This window comes from Hermetia illucens, chromosome 1 (assembly GCF_905115235.1).
Source record: "Hermetia illucens chromosome 1, iHerIll2.2.curated.20191125, whole genome shotgun sequence".
Taxonomy (NCBI): domain Eukaryota; kingdom Metazoa; phylum Arthropoda; class Insecta; order Diptera; family Stratiomyidae; genus Hermetia; species Hermetia illucens.
The window spans coordinates 205,016,683-205,039,448 of NC_051849.1; the positions used below are offsets into that span (position 1 = coordinate 205,016,683).

Genomic DNA, 22,766 nt, shown 5'->3' on the forward strand with positions numbered 1-22,766 from the left:
CAATCAGCCTCTTCCATGTTTAATAGCCTAGAGCGCGTCCTGGACTTTAAGAATGAACATGGAGAGGATGCGTTTGTTCACATCTGGGCACCTCAAAGTAAATCCAAGCGAACCGCCGTTCACCAGGAAGTTAGCATGATTGGGTGGTTGCCACATATATCTCAGCTGCCTTCCAGGATACAGAAAGAGCATTCAACAACGTTAGTACTAAGGTCACCAAGGAAGCTCTAAGCAGACAAGGATTGGCCCAATTTCTAACGCATGCTAAAAACCAGGATAATCTGACTTTGGCCAAAGCTATGAACAGAGATACCCTCCAGGGTGACGTCACCTCTTTGGCTGGAACGCGGTGAAAGTGGTGACGAATGCCGACAAAATGGTGATATTGGTGTCAGCGATGTTTGCCTCTGTTACGAGCGAAATCCTGGAGCATGCGTTGGGAATGGTGTGCCTGTCAGAAGCAAGATGCAGGCTCAGCTTAAATTCAATTCACAGGAGGGTTCTCTGGTTATACACAACTGTGGTTCGTTTCATCTTCACGTGGGTACTGTGGCAAGAAGTACAATACACCAAGGACAAAAAGGAAGACCGACAACGTGTTGTAAGGTTTTGACAAGGTTCACCGACGGATCAAATATGGCCTTGTGAAGTCGATGCCGGAGTTTCCTCGGATAAGAATAATATAGCTTGTCGTATGATCTTCCAAACGGAGAGACTCGCAATACTGAAAGCCTATGGATGGTGGAATCATCATTAGAAGCTCAAGCCGAATGTAGTTATTCTGACCAGCAGGCAATTGGCCATTATGATTTTATACTGATAACATCGTCGAGACTGCTGAGGCAATTCGCCGACCAGATTGAACGGCAATCTTAAAGCCACTTTTCTCTGAGCTGCCGGTCAAAGGAACGTAGAGGAGAATGAGAGAACCCGAAAGTTCCCTATCTATCACAAGCCGACGATTTTTTTCCTTTTCTATGACAAACCGCAATCGCAAGAGTCTTCGCGCCAGGCGCGGGCAAATGCGTTCTGGGTTACGACGGTTTGCGCGAGACCCTGGTGTATAGAGGACCATACTGTCAGATTTGGCGCTAAAGTTTCGAAAAGAAGGGAGAAATTCTCAGGCAGTTCCTTTGCGATTACTAAGCTCTGCAGACTACAAAGAGATCTCTAACTGCAAAGTAGGAGAACTGCCAACTCTATTCTGCTTTCCTTGCCCTTCCCACAACAGTCATTGCCTTAGGAGTTTGTGACGTTAAAATAGCACACCATGGCGCTAATTGGACCCCCACGAAGCGGCCCTTGATATCTACCTCACACAATGGTGAATAGAGAATCGACTAATCACTGTTAGATATGCCTTGGGCACAGCTCAAACGGCGATGCGTAAAAACAATCAGAGGGGAAAATAGAAAGCTTATGAGGATATCCGCAGAAGCCGGCAGCAAATTTTTGAAAGAAAGCTCTATTGAAAGCCGGAGGAGAACCTATGGAATTGTACATACTCCCTTGCTGGGAAGAAATAGAAGCATTGATAGCTTCCAGAGTCACCGGGGATGAGTCACCAAACAGCTGCTGGAGAATAAAGGACAAAAAAAATTCGCGCTTGGAGGGCATTCTTAAAAAGGCCTCTAGTTTCATGATAAAGTCAAGTTCGAATATAATTGTTGAATTCTCCGCAGCGAGGAGATATTTCGAGCATCATGGAAGCGTCAAAATCTAGTACTATTATTGGTAAACTTCCGGGTGAGCAATCCTTCTATTATTTTGTTAAGGGAAAGTCGCACCGCGTCCTTGAAGAACTATAGACCTGTCCTTTTTGTTTAGGATAAGTGAGGGATCCTAAGTCCACATCTACTTGATATTGGATCAGACCAAATGGAGAGCAACTTACTTTCACGTTTATTGGTCCACGGATCCCTTGTTTGGGGCATGGCACCCAAGCATTCAAAAGATATAGCGACAAACGGTTTCGTCCAGGGAAGAGGCAACTCGTTAGCGTTTTCCATCTGTTGCCACTCACGGTCACGCTGCTCCCAGGACAGAGGTGAGGCAGCCTCTGATCAGTTGCCTCTGCCCTGGACGAAACCATTTATCCCTATATTTTCTGTACTTTTTGCTGAATACTCTGGAAAAATGATAGAATGAGTAATTTATATCGGTAGTCACGTCCAAACGGGTTTTCAGACCGAAAGTAATTCGTCCAAGCGGATCAGCCACTGACGTTATCAAATTGTACACTGGCTCATTCGATAATGCAATTTACGGAAATAGTAGAAATGTTGCGTGAGGGTGACCTTTAACATGGGAAATACATCCAAATTACCTAATTGGAACCAAATAAGGAGGTGTCTGGCGACAACTGGTGTATCCAGTTGCTTCTCTTCTCTTGTCAACAACTATCTAACAGAAAAAAAACGCTTTGGAACGACACGGACAATGGAATAAAGCCGCTGGGCTTGATGGTCTCTCCGCAGCGTTATTTATCACTGCACTTATAGTTCCTGCGGCTACGATGCTATCGCTCATTCGGAAACGCTTGGACCTTCCAAGAGAATGGAAGAAGGGGATGATCGTTAAGACTTCCTACCGTCGCAAAGATAATAACGAAAATAACCCTCGAAGGCATTAAATAACATCTCAACAGAGAACAGACTGATTTCCGTTTTCGATTTTCCTGTATTAACCACATCCACATCTTATGGATCATCTTGAAACAGTGCTCGAAGTTCTCGGATTTCAATTTTCAACAGCGTGAAAATGGCGCGTATCTGGCGTGTTCTACTCGTAAGGGGTATTGTGGAGAAACTTATAGCTCTTATCTACTCTAATTTCACAAAATTGTGAAAGTGTGTGTTGCATCGAGGGGAAATGTCTGACGAATTTGAGGCCCGATATAGAGTCTGCCAGAGTTGAATCCTGTCACCGATATTATTTCTTTTTCTTACCACTGATCCGGGAGACGTGGGGAATTCAATGAATTATGGCATCTTTCCCCAAACACCTCGACCACGTTGATGAAGTCAATTTGCTCTCGGACCGGATCAAAGACTTTGGTCAAATAGGTTAAATCCAGACCTAAAGAGGAGCAAGTAAGTTGGACTGAAGATAAACGCCAACAAATCCAAGGATCTCAGTTTGACGGATCATCAACTACGTGCGTTAATGGGCAGCGCATCGAAGGTGACATGAAAGTCCTGGGGGCGGTTAATGTGAGTACCTGCCGTGAAGGCATAATCCCACGGTGCTTTTTGGACACGGATTGATTTTGGGACCACAATCAGAGCCCCATCATGCAAGCACAGCGGTCCTGATTTATACTGAGTGCAGGCTCAGCATTCATACCAGTGGATGCGAGGCCTATCTAACACCTCTGCCGCAACCCGAGTTGTACAGCGCAACTCCACGCTTAAGCTCTGAGGAGCTCTGCCCGCAATGTGGGCATAACCAGAACCACCATGAAACTCCCACTAGGGGGCCAATTCTCTAGGAATTCTCCTCATGCTCTCGGAGGACCATCCCGGTTCCCATGGTACCAGATAACCTCCGGTGAGGCTTCGTGGCAGAGCCACTTCAGATGAGTCCCTGTGTGACAACCACTATTACTCTAAAGCTCCAAGCCTCCGCGAACATACATACGCACTGTGATAAGAAGACGCAAGCGGCAGTAAACAGGTCACACATTAAGGGGAGATGACAATTGCATTGTGGGCTACACCACGCAGGGAATTCACCCCCACAAGATGGCCAACGATCGGGTCGCCCCAAAAGCACTTCCGCAGAACAGTAGAGAAATAGCGCGCGCTTCTTGGGAAGTCCTGGGGGAGTTGAAGCGAATTCAGCGAAACGTGAGTCATCGCGCGTGGGTGTAGTTGACGTGCTATATCGCACAAGGGGTGAATAGCGACCATATATATAAACTGATAAGTGTGGGAGAAAAGAATAGAAGCTGTTGGCTATTAGTGTCCATGTTATGCGCTTGCAATAAGCCGTGATGTAGACAAAAACCATCCCATTAAGGAAGCTGCCGCATTTTATGAAATTTCCATTTGACATACCTCTTTAAAAATTCTTGGAAAGTAATTCGACATGAATATCCTTGCTGTCTGATGGTAATCGTGTCTGTAACAGCCAAAGCCTTCAATTGTTGAAGAACCATGTCCCGATGGAAATTCCTCGGTTGATATTCCAAATCAGCCCGAATACATCGAATAAAATGACATCCAGCATTGTCTGCCTTACTAGCCAAGGTTTTTAACATTTGCAAGCAACAAGTGCGGAACAAGGTGGCCAAACTCCTCATCTGGTTGATTTGGGAATATTGTCCTTGAGACAACGTATTTAGATTCTGAAACCAAGATGTGTGCAGGTATATAAACGTGAATTCAAGATATCAGGATAGTAACTTACATACGAACGTCTTCCTTCTCCTGATTTCCCTTTACCTTCTTCATCCATTGCAATTGTTAGGTTACCAGACTTCGTCAAATTGTTGGTGAACATGAGGCAAATCATTTCGTCCAAGGAAGTCCGAAGAGATTCAATCATTTCTGGGGGGACGAAGTCTCGGTTTGTATCAGGGAATCCACGCACGTCATAAGTTATCTTTCCAGTGTAATGAGTTATGGAGATGTCATGGTTGCCGCATTTTTTTATGTATGGACTGCGCTTGTTCTGGACTTTTTCTGTAAAGGAAGGACTGGTTAATAAAAAAGAAAATGAAGTAGGTTATCTGTTGAGTCTACCAAGTATAGCCTCATGATCCTGGGCTGTCTTGGAAGCATCATCGATTATCGAGAAAAGCCCTTCTGGTTTCGTTAGAAGCTGATCCAGGACCTGTTTATTGTCATAGTAGTTGACTGTAACCGGCGGGACTCCATCAAATTCCTGTTAATTTTTTTTAAACAAATTTAATTATTAATTTCGCATCTAACCAAATCTAAACACAAAATAAGGAGTCAATAATTCCCTGTTCATAAGCTGCGTTTGCAAAAGTTATTTGGTTGTAATGGTATTGCATCTGCTCATTCAGCGTGTTAACCATCAACTGCTCAATTCCATTTCTCTTGAAGCATTCGAACCCGAACATATCGTAAATGTGAATGGAATGTTTGTCGCCACTGGAAAGAAATAGTAACTAAACAGTGTCCCGACCCTAATCCGGAGTTACTTACAAAACAGCCCTCGGAAAAGCCAAATTTATGTTTATCTTGATAACGATCCAATCCACAACTCGATTATACATTGTTGCCGCCAATGCATCCCTACTGTCTCTCGCCTCCTCAGGTGTGTAGTGCTTCCTCTCTGCAATTCCACCCTTCACTTTGCAATAGTTCAACATCGACCACAAGAATTTCTTCTCATCTAATCGTAGCAGGTCCGCCACTTTGGAAACTACCTCAGATTCTTCAAACTCCGCGGCACGTTTGTCATTCTTCTTGAATCGAACATCTCCAAGATTCAGAATAGCCGCGAAAATCTTGCGGATCGTTTCGAGATTCTTTCGGGAAATGTCGAGATCAAGAAGGATCTCTTCAAATTCCTTATAGAGGTTAGCGTTCTCGGCTGGACTGTCGCGAGCGTACTTCAACTTGGTTATCTGTTTTTCACCTGGGATTCGAAGATATCGATATTTTCGCCCCTTCTCCAAGGAATAGTTTTCGCAAAGTCCGTTAGCTTCCATATGATCGTAGAAGTAGTAGAAGATGTGGAAGTTGTGCTGATCCCTGGAAAAAATCATGATTATATTGCGGTGATTAAGATTGGTATAAACGAAAAAAAGTAAGTTTAGGTTTCATGCTATTTTCATAAGCTACATTTTTGGCAGAAATTCCAGAATCTTTGCATGTTCTAATTCCTATGAAGACCCATGTAAAGACAAGTTTACCTCAACTTGAAGAATTTGGAAGTAACAACTGTGCAGACGTCTAAGGACATTCAGCTTGAAACTTCTCGACCCTCTTGGCAAGAATGAGGTCGAGAAGGCTAGAACGAGAAATAGGCATATCTGAGACATTGGACATCAAATCGCTCGGTTCGCAAGGGAATCTTGTCCGTTTTCCACGTAAAATACTTTAAATTTTGATTTTCCAAATAGATGGAACCAACATTTGTTGTTCACCACCTTAAGTGCCTCCTGAAACCTAACTTTCCATAACTATTCATTTCCAACTTGGCATTGAATTTTCTTGCGAAAGGAAAACTTTGAATGCAGTCACGGCAGGCATCCTTCCATACCATCAGAGGAAACTAAAGTTGCAGTCCCGGAAGCAAAAAACCTTTAATAAGTCAATTTTTATTAAGCAATTGCCAGAATAAATCCACAGGGTCCTAGGCACTGACGAGATCCAAATCCTAGACCCATCAAAAGGATGGTTGATTGCGTCATCTGAACGTCTGACGATAATAGAGGGCCTATCCATAACGATACCGAAACCTCGGAGTTAGTTGGCAATCCCAAATCGCCCCCAATTTCGTTACGATGTTGGTCCTAAATTTCAGTCATAAGTCAAAACGTGGCAGGAAACTACTGTCACCTGCAAGGACATACACCAAATTCTTATTACTTCCAAATCACCAAAACAACGCCAAAGCCACTGGAGACTCATCTTCAAGGGTCCTCATAAATTTGGATTGGCATCAACCTCACAAAAAGCATCTTTAGCTAGGTAGAATTCGAACGCCTCCGCACCACCGTCGCAAAATATCTCATAACTCAAAAAGGATAATTGACTTCTGCATGGAATAGCGAAATCGCAAACTCCTGTGAGTGATCTTCTGAAAGAGGAAGCAAACCCGATTCAACCGCTTTGAAAGGCTTTCGGTGAATGCAAGTCCTTTTAGATAAAAAATTATTCTCTATAGGGCAAAAAAAATCGGGGTTGGTGGTGAAAGTAGTACATCCCCCCCCCCCCTAAAATTACAAAATTAATCACATTGGCCTCAGGTCCTTATTTCGGATTCCCCGGAAATAAGTCCGGTCTGCTGGGATTACTCCCTTTCTGCTTCCTCCCTTTCTTCTCCACTCCTTCTTGGTTCTACTTTGCGATAAACGATAATATCGCTGACAGCACTTTGGCAACATGCGACCTGACCGTTTCAACCCTATTTAATTTGCTCCTATCGTATTTGCTGCTTAGAGCAGACCAATAGGAGGAAAAGGGCCGAAATGAGAGCGACGTGCAACGCTAAACATTCGGGTAGGAAGTTGCAAGCTCGCTCGCAGTCCACCACCCGAAAAGGGCGATCGGGTAGCCGGTCGTCTGGACAACCTGCGGACCCAGGCATATGTTGGTTCCATCGTAGATTCGGGGATAAAGCTACAAGATGTGCACTACCGTATAACTTCGCGACCTCTGTAAAAAAGTAGGTCCGCGAGGGGTCCTGGCGATGACCACCCAGGACACAGCACCACGTCACCTCACGATCCAAGACCCTCTCAGCAGGCGCAGCTATACTTTGTGGATACCGGCGCGGAGGTTTCGGTTCGTCCCGTTCCCCGGCACCACGGATTAATACCACAAAACTCGCAGCAGCGAACTCCTCACAAATAAATACCTACGGGTACAGGCAAGTGGACGTGAGCCTCACAACCAGCCCCATTTCGTCAGGGAGAATCATCAAAGTAACAGCGTTTCCGTACTCTTCGAAGACAATACCGACGCTCATGTTCGGGGACACCTCCAAAAGTTCAGCCAGATTACCACGGAATGTAGTCTCTCGAGACCAGTGAAGCACGATGTTCTGGATCACATCAATACCGTTGGTTCCCCTATCTTCCCGAAGGTGCGTTCTCTTTCACCCCAAAAGTTGGATATAGCACGACAGGAATTCCACAAACTAATTCAACAACTTCAGGCAGCCTTTGGGCATTACCACTCCATTTGGTCCCTAAGCCAAACGACAAATGGGGCCTCTGCGGGGACTATGAACGCCCAGACCATTCCAGACCGATATCCCATACGACGACTTTGCGCACCATCTCAGAAACTGCCGCATCTTTTCGACCCCGCACTTAACCAAGGTCTATCACCAAATCCCTGTAGCCCCCGAAGATATACCAAAGACAGCAATATGCACACCCTTTGAACCCTTCGAATTCGCGCGGATGACTTTTGGGCTATGCAACGCGGCGCAAACCTTTCAGAGGTTTATCCACTCAGTCCTGCGAAACCTTGATTTCTGCTTCGTTATCTTGATAATATTCTGGTCGCTTCTTCCTCAGAATCTGAGCATTTGGCCCATCTCGAGTGCATTTTCCAACGTCTCCTCGAGGCCGGACTAGTCCTAAACTTAGACAAATGCAAGTTTCTCCAGAATCAGGTGAGATTCCTCGGCCATTCCATTACCCCCAACTCGACCCAGACAAGACGCAAGCAATTTCAAGTTTCCCGTGCCCTAAGACAGTGAAAGAGCTGCGGAAACTCTTGGGCATGCTAAATTTCTATCATCGTTTCCTGCCCAAGGCTGACCACCACCAGTCTGTTTTGAACGTGTACTTGTCCGGCCCCAAAACCAAGGACACATGAGTGATTGTGTGGTTTGAAGAGGCTGTCCAGGCGTTTAAAAAATCCCGACAGCAACTGGTTGATACTACACTCTTGTCATTCCCTCAACAAGATGAACCCCTAGCCGTATTCGTTGATGCCTTTTACGTCGCAGTAGGTTCTGCTCTTTCCCAAAACGTGAATCAAGTCTGGTTTCCGTTAAGTTTCTTCTCTAAGCAGCTGAACTGCGCTCAAAAGAACAGCAGCACTTATGATCGAGAACTGCTCGCCGCGTCCTCAAATACTTGCGTTTCTCCCTAGAAGGCAGGCCGTTCACTGTGTTCACGGATCACAAGCCTCTAACGTATGCTTTAAAACAAAAGCCCGATAAAGCGTCCCCTAATCAACTTCGACACCTGAGCTTCATAAGCCAGTACACTTCTGACATAGTTGCTGCCTCAGCCGAGTTTCTGGCTATCGCCAAGGCACAATATTTCAGAGCCTCAAGTTCAATCCCAAATACAAATTTCGGGAGTTGCCTATCTCCGGCTCAAACCTCACTATTTTCTGCGAAGACTCAGAAAAGGGACCTCGGTCATACATTCCGGCCACTTTTCGCAAAGAAGTGTTCGATGCAGTTCACGATTTGGCGCACCCAGGCATCAGGACAACGAATCGGCTAGTTACCGGAAAATATTTCTGGCCCGCTATGAAGAAGGACATTAGTTCCTGGGCTTATAACTGGAAGATCAATGCAAAAGTTAAGCCACTTCCAGGATACGTTCTTAACTTGACGGAAAGTTGATCCTTCGAGAAAACGGATGATCACCTAAATCCAATAATTCGTCAACTCAGTCAAAAGAGTAGCACATCCCCTTTGGCCATATGTCCTTGCCAAATTATGAGTAATAACCTAAAGCATTGCAATCATTTCTCTCTTTGACTCAAGTAACTGTAATGTTTAATTTATATAAAATAGTTTCAAGTATCTTGAGTTAGGATTAAGTATGTAAATAATAGTTTTTTAAGAAGTAAAATAATATTAGGTTGTTGCACATGAAATGGCCAATTTAGCGATCAAGCGAAGTTAGTTGCGATTTTGTTGTATCAAACCACCAGTTGGCGGTGTTGGTGTCGGATAATGAAGTATAAATACTCCTGCATCTAATCAAATAGTCATTTCAGTTTTGACCATCGTTATGATAACAGTGAATAAAAAGGAAAAAATAGGATGGAAAAGAGCCAAGAACGTATACTCTTTCTGTATGAGATCAAACTCGGTCATGAAGCAGCGGAGGCGACCATCAACATTAACAGCGCATTTGGGGCTGATACGGTAAGCGAACGAACCATACGGCGGTGGTTCGAAAAATTCCGGTCAGGCGGCGTAAACCTTCAAAGTGAGCCACGTGGACATCCAGGACCATCGATTGACAACGACGAGCTGCGTTTACTAGTCGAATCCGACATACGTTAGTCTGTGAGAGACATTGCAGAGAAACTGGGCGTACACTATTCGACAGTTTCCCGGCACTTGCAACAACTTGGAAAGGTGAAAAGCTCTACAAATGTGTTCCGCTTGCCCTTACGGAGCAAAACATGGCGCTTCGAATGGAAATTTTCAGTTCTTTACTCTCCCGCAACAGAAGCGATCCTTTTTGCACAGAATAGTGACATGAGATGAAAAGTGGATATTATACGACAATCTTCGCCGATCAGCACAATGGCTAGATTCTGATGAGCCACTGAAGCATATGACAAAACCGAGCCTCCATCCGAAGAACGTAATGGTGACTGTTTGGTGGTCTACAGCTGGAGTCATCCACTATTCTTTTTTGGCACCTGGAGAAACGACAAATGCGCAGAAGTACTGTGCCTAAATCGAGGAAATGCACAAAAAATTGAGTATTCAACGGCCGACATTAGTCAAGAGAAATGATGTGATACTCCTTCACGACAATGCACGACCATATGTATCCAGAACAACGGTTCAAAAGTTGAACGAATTACAGTATGAGACTCTGCCTCATCCACCATATTCACCGGACCTTTCGCCAACCGACTACCACTTTTTTAAGCATTTGGATCATTTTTTGGCGGAAAAACAATTTAGGAACGAAGAGGCTGTCAAAATTTCCTTCGACGAATTTATCAACACCCGACAGTTGGACTTCTACGATACTGGCATAGATGCTTTTGAATCTCGCTGGGAGAAGTGTGTTGAATCGACTGGCACCTATTTTGATAAAATAAATAAATTTTTGTAAGCTTTACAGTCGTTACAAATTTTAGTACCAAAACGGCCATCTCATTTGCAACAACCTAATAGTTTTATAGCGCTTTTAGTATATGCGCTCTATTAAAATAAAGTTGAAGTTTGGTAACTAAAGATTGTCAAGATTATCTGTGCATATCGAAAAAATAAATAAAATGCAAACAAGCCCAAGGAAATATAATCAAAAGTATTTCTTCACACGTTTTAATATTGCGACGCGCCCAGATTCAAACGGCAGGCAAATACTGGTAAATATGCCAAACAACTGCTGAAGCGACATCTTTTAAATGTTACCGGACATTTAGTCAAGACGCTCAAGGATATAGTTTGAATCTTTACTGTTATTCATTCCTCCATAGAATCTTTTCAAAAATCCCAGTATTCCCCAATTGTCTTAGATAAGGACTGGTTTATGTTATTCCTCATGGTTTAGATCATTGCTCGTGGTTCAAATATTCGCTTAGCGTCATCTTGTATTAAAAATAGTTCGAGCCTATGATAAACTAGATTGACTTACATATCTGTACTCGAGACACGCATCTTTTCTAGCAGATTGACCGTAAATATAGCTCCGCTCAACTTTCCAGTGGTTCCAAACGTGAGTATGTGTTGCATAGTGCACCGAGTTGAATTTGGATTGAGAGGTGTTCCCGCGCTGACCAGCATCGAAATGACTCTCATTGCTTTACGTACGCGTTCAGTTGCGCCTTTGTTTCCGGATCCCAAGAAGAATAAATGTTCAGCGAAAAGACGAATATTTGTTGTTTTTCCTGAATAAGATTCACCGGAGAATAGAATGTGCTGTGGCTCCTTGTGGTGCATCATATCCTGGTAGGCAACATCGGCTGCACCGAAAATGTGCGGAGCATTTTCTGAACGTGATTTGAATTTGTATTTTTCATGAACCTAAAGGGGATGAAAAGTAAATTAATTAAGGATAATCGCTAAATGTATAATAGATACATTTCAAGAGTATAGCGAAGAATCGATAGGGAAAATAGAAGAAGTTTCCTTTGAATATGGATGGCATGGATGGAAGTGGTATTCCGGAACTGATAAGAGTAAAAATGTGACATTTAAACATAGATAGGCTCTGGGTCCAAAAGCATTTTCGCAATTAAGGAATCTTATTGAATGTAGAAAAGATTGACTTTTCAAAGTCAGTTGATTCCGTGATCAGTTTGAGGTATTATCTAGGACGAAAGTAGAGACAATTTCTTTTGTTTGTCCTATGACCTGGGCAGAAGTGAGGCAGCGTCCCTTTTGAATGGTGAGTTTTCATAAGCTACCTTGGTCCCGCCCATTCACTCCATTATTGATTAAAGTTTTTTTGCAATCGTAGGACATCATCCTCATTTTTCGTTATGCACTTATATGTCACTTCCTGCGCATTTTGAACCTTCGGAGATCCGGTCCGATATTGTCAGCTACTTCTCGCCAATAGCTCTTTCCTCGTATCTACCCTTTCGCCTTGCTTAATTTGCTTAAGGGGGTCATCCCGTGTGTCGGGTTGGAGAAATCGATTTTTTTTTGCATGAATTGTATCTATATGTAGTGGAGAATATGTGGGCAAAGGGATTTTCCGATATTCCGAGTTGTTCAGAAATTACAGTGTTAAACAGGTATGGAGTTTGCAGCCGCGGCTAGAGTACTCGATGAGAAAAAGCGTCGAATCTTTTTTTACCTGTTAGTTTTTTACCTGAGCCTTATAAATTCGCATACAGGTATAAATATAAAAAGGTGGAAAACCAATCAATTGTCAAAACTTATTTGCTGTTTGGAATAAAAAGGATAATCCAGTGTAGAGTGAGCACTGAAAGGCTTTCAAGCTATACTCAGTTATATTTTGTTGTAAGTATTGTGCTGTTTGTGTGTTTAGTGATTTTTTTAAATGGATCGTACGAAGGGAGATCGTTTTAACGTGCAATGTCATGCTCGCACTAAAAAACGAGTATTTAATGGGAATCGATACTTATCAAAGAAGAAAAAGGACTTCGCATTAACATCAGCAAAGAAACTTTTAGCAAGCATGAACATGGATGTTCCAATTGCGACAAGTTTTGTATATTGTATGATATATTGGATTTTGCTGGAGTTTTCTCCGGTATTTCTGCAAATTTCTGCAAATAATAAAATATACGTAGTAGTAAAAAAGGAATGCGTAGGACATGTCGAGAAAAGAATCGGAACGCGGCTTAGAAATGCAAAGAAGAATTACAAAGGCATTGGTGGAAAAGGGGCTGGAAAACTTACTGATAAGACTATTAATGACCTCACTACATTTTTTGTGTTAGCTATTCGTGGACACGCAAATTCGATAGAAGGAATGCAGCAAGAAATTTGGGCAACTTTCTTCCATAAATGTTCTACAGATGAAAATCCTCAGCATCAAAATTGTCCAGCAGGCGAGGACAGTTGGTGCAAATGACGCAAAGCGGAAGCTAAAGGAGAACTGGATAGTTTCCACCACGAGAAGGCACCTTTGATTGAAGAAGTTCAAACAGTCATCAAACCAATCTACGAAGATTTGTCACGAGATGATCTCTTGAACAGATGTTTAGGAGCAGAGACCCAGAATAACAATGAGTCGTTAAATGCATTGATCTGGACTTTCGCTCCTAAACACCTTCATTCCGCCGTAATGAAGCGCGAATTTGGCGGTCGAACGACGATCGACTGACCTCGCTAAAAGAGCCAGAATTGAAACCAGAGAGCAACAATCAGCCTTACAAGACTTTTTTGAAGAAACGGAGGGTGCTCTCTATGGACCAGGTATAGCAGATTAATGGCGAGTTAAAATTTTACTGTTGATAATCACATTTAAATTTTCAAATGCGTTTTTCTCGAAACTGCATCTTGAAAATCAGCTGCCACCATAGCTCAAAATCTATCCCACCAAATTCGTTGAAATTTTCACGACTTCACTTTTTCAAAGAAAGGCAAAACAAGTCGAAATACCGGAAGCTCGCGCTTCCGGTATAAAGGTTTTGTGTTCATCTTATCTAAGAAAGACTAAAAACTAAAACAAAATAATTCTTTCCGCCTCCATCCATAAGAACTCATTTCGTTGTGGTATTGACGAATTGACATGTGATGATGACGTCATGCAGGTTGTAGAGTGCACGAAATTCACAAAAAATTGTAAAGTTTCACCCCCTATAACTTTGTTAATAATAGTCGGATTTTCTTGACAAAATTGTGCACCATGTTCTTCATTACACCTATGCTAAATTTTGTACTTCTGCGATGAACATAAGGGGGGCGCCGGGTAATTTTCTAAAATATGGAAATATACTATTATTAACTTTATTTGTGTAGATATCGGAACCGAATATATTTTGAGGCCTAGATTTCATAGAGATGCACTACTATGATTTTTTTCGGATTTTTCGGTTAGATGGGTTCTGAGAACGAGACCTGTTACACTTTTTGTGGTTCATATTTTGAACCCTCACTCCTCTATGTTTCATCCAATGTTAAATATTGAACCAGTTTCGAAAAGTACTAATTGAGACCTTTCATTTGATACCCCACATGGCTACATTCTGTGAAAAAAAAATTTGCAGCCTCCTTTCACCTGTATGGGGAGCCCCCCTTAAACAAAACACAAAATGGCGCCAGTTGCTGCATGTAAAGGGAACGGCAGATCACATACTCTTACCAATTTTCGTGACAATCGGTCCAGCCGTTTACGAATAAATCGGGTGTGACAGACAGACAGACAGACAGACAGACGGACAGACAGACAGACAGACGGACAGACAGACAGACGGACAGACAGACATCGAATCGATTCTAATAAGGTTTTCACACAAAACCTTAAAAACGGCCTTCACACGGGATGAGCCCCTTAAGTTGGCTTGAAGAGAATCATGCCCTTCGCATTTACTTCAGCGGCGGATATTATATGATTGAAAATTGGTGGTGGAGCGCTACTTTCACCTCTTCAGCTGCTCATCATTTTGATGCAGTATAAAGCAGCGAAATCGTTACTATTCACGGCAGCTGTTGCTTCTCTTACCAAAACAATGGTGGATTTTTTCACATATTTTGTCACAGTAATAGAGCTCCAGCGCGCCACCCTTGCTTGCGGCAACTTATAGGGCTTTCAGTCTGGTGACATCCCTTTGAGGCATGACCAACAACTTGTTGACTTGTCGACAGAAATATAAGCAATATTCACAGGCAGGTTAATTAGAGCTTGTATCATTTTTCTCCCATTGCCGAACGAATGCCGGAGCATGAAAGCGGCCCGTATTAGTGTTGATGTCTAGAAGGAAATGAAGAAGCGAAACGCATTCCTTTTGTTACGCAAATTCAGAACTGGCAAATCTACTGCTGGTCGCGATACAACTGATTTGATGAAATATTTGCTGGCAGCGAATCGAAAGCCAACTGACCTCGCGGTAGACGGTGCAAGTTGCGGAAACATCTATTATTGTTGTTATTATGGTCGCCAAGACCATACCTCTCCATCATATCCCTGAGTAAAAATTTGGAGTAGCCTCCTTGGCAGTCAGATCACCAATCAAGATCTTGATATCATCTTTCGAAGTAGTGTTACTGGAAAAGTTCTCCGATTTTTTTTTTCACTGGATGATTTGCTAGCTAAGTCTAAGTGCTACCAAAGAGCCAAAAGGGCACATCAAAATTAACCACAATAATTGGCGAATATTGACCATATAGGTGCAGTTCAATTGAAACGTACCGACAAAAGACACCTCCCTACTAGTCGGGAATATGGCCAGATCCGTTGATATATTCCAGCTTCTCTTACGCAATGACAAAAAACAAAATGGAGTATTTTAGTCACAGGCGAAACCCGAATTTGACACCTAACGCCGCCAGCGATTACTTAATCGTTGTAATTTAGAACTCGGACAAACAAAAACATAAATAACAGTTCCAACTTGTGTGGAGCCAGGAGACTTAGACTTAGCGGCGAACGAGAGTTTGAAGATCCACGACGGACCACATCTTCGCTGAAAACCCTTACCTATCCTCGGTTGACTTCCACGCATGGCCTTTTAGGACCCCACCCTATCTTGGTATTTCAAAGCCTACTTGATTCGAAATATTACACTTCAGTCCGTAGTAGGCGATTCCAATTCCGCTTAGCTGTTTCTGGATTTCGGACCGAATGTCTCAAATGGAGACAATCTGAGCACGCGAACGCTGAGGGCATAACATTTTTACGAAAACTTGGGTATTGACCAACATTTTTTTAACTATTTTTCAAAACATGGTGAGTAAGTAAGCGAAATGGTGACCTACCAAGGCACTGACTATATTTCGAATCCTGTAGACAACCCCCAAGCGATCCCCTCAATTTTCCGATATGTCTCATGCATTCCACCCACTGAATTTCTGTTCGTTCGTACCAGTGCGCAATTGGCATGATCTTTAATCTGGACCACATTCTTGTCAAGATCGTATCGGAGACTGGTTTCCACCTCATAACAGCACACCTTGCGGTAGTCGTCAGCAATAGACCGACACCGGTTTCGCATCTGCTACCATTAGGACATTACCCAGAGTTGGCATAACAATCCATGTTGGATTAGGGCCTTGAAGTGTGTTTGAACGCTTCATTCAAGAGCGTAACCGTACACTACAGTACACTGTGGGAGGCAATGTGGCCAGCATTGGACTTGCCCGAGATTATTACCCTGATTTGACTCAGGTGCTCATTCGCAGCTGAATCGACTGGTATCCGACATGCAGTCACGATAACAAATCCCTCTGAACCCAATGTGATTTGAACCGCGAATTTCCGCTACGACAGATCAGCGCTGTAACCACTTGAGCCATCCGGACGCACAGACGGCTTCCCAGAGTACCCAGTGTAAAACGCACAAGTGAGAAGCGAGTATAATCCAGAGTCCTATTATATCACTTCGCTGAGGCCTAGAAGTTTCGGCTTATATAGGCGGAATTTCCCCCAATTTACGGAAAGCGAACATTCTGGTCGCACTGGTCAAACACAAACACGAAGAAGAATAAGGATAGGAGAATACAACTTTAAGACCGTTGACAATTTTTCCTATCTAGGGTCCAAAATCACAACCGATAGCAACTACGATGATGAAATCCGCGCACGGTTGTTGTCCGCCAACAGAACCTATTTCAGCTTACAAGGACTGTTCCGCTCGAAACGTCTCACCATAGGGTCAAAGCTCTTACTGCACAAGACTATGATCTTGCCAGTCCTCATGTATTCCTCGGAACATTGGGTTCTTAGCAAGAAAAATTGCGAACTCTTGGCCGCGTTCGAGAGAAGAATCGTCCGAAGAATTTTTGGCCCCCTACATGGGGATGGACGATTCCGTAACCTACACAATGACGAAATCTATGAGAGATACCATGACCGTCCGGTTGTGGATAAAATCCGGTTCAATAGGTTACGGTGGGCGGGTCACTTAATCCGTATGGATGAGGATGATCCCACCCGGAAAGTCTATAAGGGCAATATCTATGGTAGAAAAAGAAGACGAGGCAGACCCTGCCTGATGGAGCGATGGCGTAGGTCAGGACGCCAGACAGCTTTTAGGGATATCGAATTGGTGGACCTCGGCGCAAAACCGGGATGCCTGGAGTTCCTTATTAAGGCAGGGCTAGACCGGATACCGGTTGTTGCGCCGTTGATGATGATGAGCATTCTGGAGGCTTTTGGTACCATATAAGCAAGCAAGGAAATCAATGAAACATCATTTTGGATGGGCAAATTTGGTAGCTCTGATCAAACATAGAATCCAAAGTGAAGATCCAAGCTGACATAGAGCTACAGTGTAGTCTCGGATTCGATGGAAGGAGAAGATCTTCCCCCCGCTCTCTTCAATAAAACTATGGTGTATGTCATCGAAGGAATTTCTACCTAATCAAAAGCGAGGTTATTTGCAAAATTAACCCCACTAGTAGCATACACGGATGGTAATGAAACTCGAGGTTGGGTAAGTCTTTCAAATAATAGTTCTGGCACAGTCTTCCCCATTCTGCGACCTAAAGAATCAGTTATAAGACGGAAATGTGCGAAATCTTTGACGATCTAGCTTCATCCATTCTAGTCAAACTTCGCAAACTGCTGTTTGCACTCCGTGTGAGGCATGTGGATGACGAATCCGAAGCGCTTACTTAAGGGTGAAGCTTAACACAGAAAATCAAGAGAAAATGGGAGCAGATCGATATTAGGATTTGACAATTGGGGGACGCGGTCAATGGCTTGAAATTTGCGGGAGCAAGGTATTCTGGAGCCAATGCTCGACTTTAGTTATCGCGCCATTGATGATAAAAGGTTGTAACTCAGGAGACAATCCGTATCTTTGTAAGTTTCTGGTTCACAAACTTCTATCCTCATTAGTCACCATCTAGGATAGGCACAGAATCCTTTAAGCGGTCAGAAAGGCTTGTTTAAATTGGCGAAACCGGATCGCTTTGGTCGGAAAGAGGTCATTTCAATAAACAGCTATTAGGGCTTTGTTATTGAGGGATTCTTTCTATTCTTAGAGTGCTCTGAAGTGACAACGAAACCGGAAAATTTTAAATTTTGGTCTACCTCCAATGCTAAAAATACTCTAGTCTCTGCTCTGTCGTGAATGGAACTAGATAGTCATATTATATAGAATGTTACCTAAAGAGAATGAGAAACGGAGTCTGTCGGTGTTGTTCAGATCCACACACGTGGGCAAGCCCCTTTCTTTTCCTTCAATCCATTTTCAGATCTGATTTCGTTGCGAGCACCGATATATATGTGACACAAGAATTTAGTGTCAAGGTCCTTTCCCACTTATCTGAACCAAACAGTGCAGCGGCTCTGCTCGCACTGTTGGTAATAGCCAGCTTGTCCATTGAGAAGGGAGGGAAATGGGGGTTTCTTCTTGTTTCAGTCTTGATCGGTTTCGCCATGCTATCAAATGCCCGATCTGGATAGGCTTTTAGATCCCCATCCATCGTATCAAGCAACCGTTGTTTCGGCTTGCCTTTTGGTCGTTTATCATCAACTTTGATGTTTAGGCCAATCTTGGTAAGTGAATTCTCGTTACCGCGAATTACGTGACCATACCATCGCCGTTTTTCCACGTTCAGTGCAATGCGGAAGGGAGGAAAAGGGGATTTTTGTAATATTAGGAGTTTTCTTAGTGGTTCCGGAATAGAGGCTTTAACAAAATTTGGTTCAGCAGTTTTAGCAGGTCGTTTCATCGCAGTTTCCCCTTAGACTCCCAGCAGCACGAATTGACGGTTATATTGTTCCCTCTTCATTGCAGAAAAGAAATTTTAATGTTTTTTTTCATATATATGAGTTCTTCTCTAAAACTTATCGAGGGAAAACTGGTCAATGAAATATGGCAATAGTGAAATAGAAATAATTTCAGTTAAAATTAAAAACTTCTTCTACTCCTTCATATCAAATGTTCACATTCTATAAAATTACCTGATCATCGTATTGTTCCGCCATATCATTGGAATTCAACGATAAAAGAATGTCCCCAATAAAAGTGTAGAAATTTCCACGCTTCAAACGATTTCCCAAAAGATCAACGACTTTCTCATCTGAAGGATTCTCAATTGCGGCCAAATCTTCAGTAAACATTTTCTCGGGCTGCTTGTCAAAGCATTTTATGTAGCCTTCTTCGACGGCTATCTCCTCCTTCCTTTCTATCTGTTGTGACATAGACATTTCACATATGGCTTTAATCTCCGTTTGCATCTGAAATAGATAAAATTGTCTTTTCATTAGATAATTCAGTAAAAATGTATCTTTTGGGTGTATGAGGTGGTTTAACTAAATTTTTGGGTTGGAAAGTTAGTGACTGCCGATGTCTAGCTGGACTTATTTAGTTAGAATTGTCGTATCTGATTTGGTTTTTCCACCCAAGATGTTTTCGAAAAAAAGGGAGGTTACTAACTACCAACCAAAATTATTATTTCTTTTGATAAAATGCCATCACAGAGGTTTCACAAAGTAAACTTACAGCAAAATCGTTTTCCGGTAATTCAGATAAAAATGGATGCTCAATTATCTCCATTAGGAACGGGCGATTTTCGGGATTCTTCTCCAGACATTCAGATATAAAGTCATTGTAGTTTTGGGTCCAATTAGATATAACGGTTAAAGTCGGTGGTGGATTACGCACAATTTGAAACATAGCTCGTGTAGGATGCATGTCATGGAATGGAGGCTTTCCATCACCCAGTTCTATAGCAGTGATACCGAGCGCCCAGACGTCAGTGCGACTGTCATACACTTCGTGGGTACCTGTTGGAATTGAAGAAAAGTTAGTCGAAATTTGTTTAGATTCGTTATAGATTGATATATTATTTTTGTTGTTGTTAAATATGAATATCATACACCAGCGTGGGCCTATAATGAATGAAAAGTTAATGGGATGATCAAAAGATACTCCGGAGTCGACTTTATTCTGCCATTTGGGCAGGCAATACTATGTTACTGATTACCTAACTACAATCTGCGTTATTTTTTTAGTTAAAAGAAGACATGACCAACCAATTATAAGAAAAGTTGATATGTATCTGATGATGACGATAAGGATTGATACATTTACTTACGAGCATCTTGCGCAGTTACAAGTTCCGGTGCCATCCAACTCGGTGAACCAATGCATGTCCCACGTTTACCAAAAGTCGAATCCACTTCTCGTGTAAGACCAAAGTCACATAGTTTGATTTCGCCATTTTTCGTAATCAAAATATTACTCCCACGGACATCGCGATGAATAAAATGATTTCGATTCAATTCCATAACCGCTTTCGCGGCTTCACGGAGCATAAACGCGATATGTTCCTCCTTCATTTTGCGGTCCATTTTCATCATCCGGTTGACCAAATCGACTGCGGTGCCGTTTTCGCAATACTGAAATTGAAATATACTATTAGTGATTTATAAGGTGTACACCTCAATTGTAAAAGATTATTGATACTACAAAAAGATTCTGTTTAAAAGTTAAAAATGGTGAGCCGTGCAGTGAAAATTACAGTCAGGCAAACTGCACAAAATATTCTAGGACAATGTATTCGCGGCTGGGTGTCATGCCAACAATCGGTTTCTTTATTATTTCGTTTCGGGCCGCTAGTCCGGTAATATTTATTGAATTGCATACAACATTTTCTCCTTTCCCCTATAACACACTTTCCTCATTTCATTACCCACCCTAACCCATCCTGACTACACTTTCAATTCTAAACAATTAATGTGATTTAACTTTTTTATCCTATAATTCTTTTCCCGACAACCTTAAAATCATATTTGGTAATTATCTCATTAAATTGAAAAGGAAAATTATCAATGATCTTATATTTTTTCCTTAGAGGCATATCATGAAATGCATTTTTGCTGACGGATCGATACAAGCATTAGAGATATTTTTGGGTAAGTTACAAGATAGATCCGTCATTTTTTAACTTTCTTTTAAGATTATTTATCCTTTTTTCTTCCTTTCTTTCCGTGAAAATCAACCAAATGATTAATTGACGGGAAGGGGTTTTGGGGAAAGCGGAACATCAAATAAGTGAAATAAGGATCAAGGAATGTAGCCCGCAGAAAAACTATAACAGCCTATTGATTATTCTGCTTTATATGTGAAATATTTCAGAAGTCTGCTTCGTTTTCCGAAGCGTTACGGGTTGCTCCAGCTCGGATGATACCCAAAAACTGGTAAAAATTTTATCATTTAGCGGTGATTGCGGCATAGATTGTGACAATAGCATTTTATAGGCGAGTGAAATTAAATATTTTGCGATGCATGGGGTAATTTCAGAATTTGACCTGAGACAGTTTAGCGGTATAGAAGAAGCGTGCAAAGCATTGCAATAACATACATCTGCCATCGAGACGGAGAAAAGGTAAACCCTTGGATAACAGTGGTAAGGTCTTGTCGACCTCTTCAATCGGGTCTTCCACAAGTTTTCCACACATGGGTGCCGTGATACATCAATTAGCAGTTTAATGTAAAATGATACAGGAAAGCTAATATTCGTAGGACATTAATTTGAATTTAGCAAGTTAAAATGACCAACAATTTTATTATCATCGGTCACGGCGACCAACTTTGCAAATAATTTTTTTTTTCATTTGCCCAAAATCCGGACTTGCTTAAAATCTGAGCCAGGAGAAGCGTCGACTGAACAAGTGATCTGTCGTGGATCACGCCATTTAGGTCTAGAGTTCGCAGGTTCCAAGCACGCGGCCGAGTCGGTTTTTTTCATTATTCATTTTCAGTGTTACGCCTATTTTCATTTCCACTTCACCTGATATTCACAATTTATACTATTAGTCCCACTCGGACACTACCACTACCTGGTAGTTCACTACTACACTAAGAGTGTCCAAAAACACATGAAGATGGAATCAAAGGATTGTAACTCTCCAAGTGGAAGTCACAGACTTCGAATCCGCCTGCGACTCTGAGAAATCAGGTCGTGGCCGGATTTTGGAGGCTTCAACTGATTCATGTTCTGCCATGGAGAAATCTGTGGAAGGCAGGCTCTCCACTTCAGTGGAAAACCTACACTTGGTGTCTACGGCGCAGTCAGCCAAAAAGGATAGTACAGTAACTCCCTTAATGAGAGGAACTGGAAATCTGACTGCGGTCGGCCGGTCGGTGACACTATCACCTAACTCTTCTAAAATACGGGGGAGGGGGGCTCGATAGAAGGAAACTTTAGCCGCAAAGGAGAAGGGACTACAGGCTTGCCTGTCGGAACCTGTTCCTCCGCCTGTAAAAACTGGAAAAACCGAAGAAAGGGAAGCTAGTAATGTGGACGCAACTGATCTAACGCCGGTATGCAGATCCATGCAGCCCGGACTCCGTGAATCTGGGAAGGCTTCTAGCCGACGACAACAGAAAACACTGCGAAAGAAGGTAAAGTTTCTTGGGAATGAGGACATAGACGTTTCTACATCACCAATTGTTGGGGGTAGGAATTTGGAGCTTGCTTGAGTCACACTTCAGCCTTATCAGATGTTGCCTAGCAAAGCACTTACAAGGCTG

The 22,766-nt window shown here is 42.5% G+C and overlaps 1 protein-coding gene across 1 annotated transcript in view; it reads right to left on the reverse strand.

Annotated features, from left to right (window-relative positions):
- LOC119647045 (neither inactivation nor afterpotential protein C) overlaps positions 1–22,766 on the reverse strand; it is a 46,370-nt gene that overhangs the window by 18,180 nt on the left and 5,424 nt on the right. The window contains exons 3-11 of the mRNA XM_038047801.1: positions 20,326–20,629; positions 19,731–20,014; positions 19,190–19,465; positions 11,279–11,667; positions 5,175–5,726; positions 4,970–5,120; positions 4,746–4,887; positions 4,411–4,685; positions 4,059–4,348 (exon numbers count right to left, since the gene is read on the reverse strand). Coding sequence (XP_037903729.1) covers positions 4,059–4,348; positions 4,411–4,685; positions 4,746–4,887; positions 4,970–5,120; positions 5,175–5,726; positions 11,279–11,667; positions 19,190–19,465; positions 19,731–20,014; positions 20,326–20,629 — 2,663 coding nt within the window. The remainder of the gene's footprint in view (positions 1–4,058; positions 4,349–4,410; positions 4,686–4,745; positions 4,888–4,969; positions 5,121–5,174; positions 5,727–11,278; positions 11,668–19,189; positions 19,466–19,730; positions 20,015–20,325; positions 20,630–22,766) is intronic.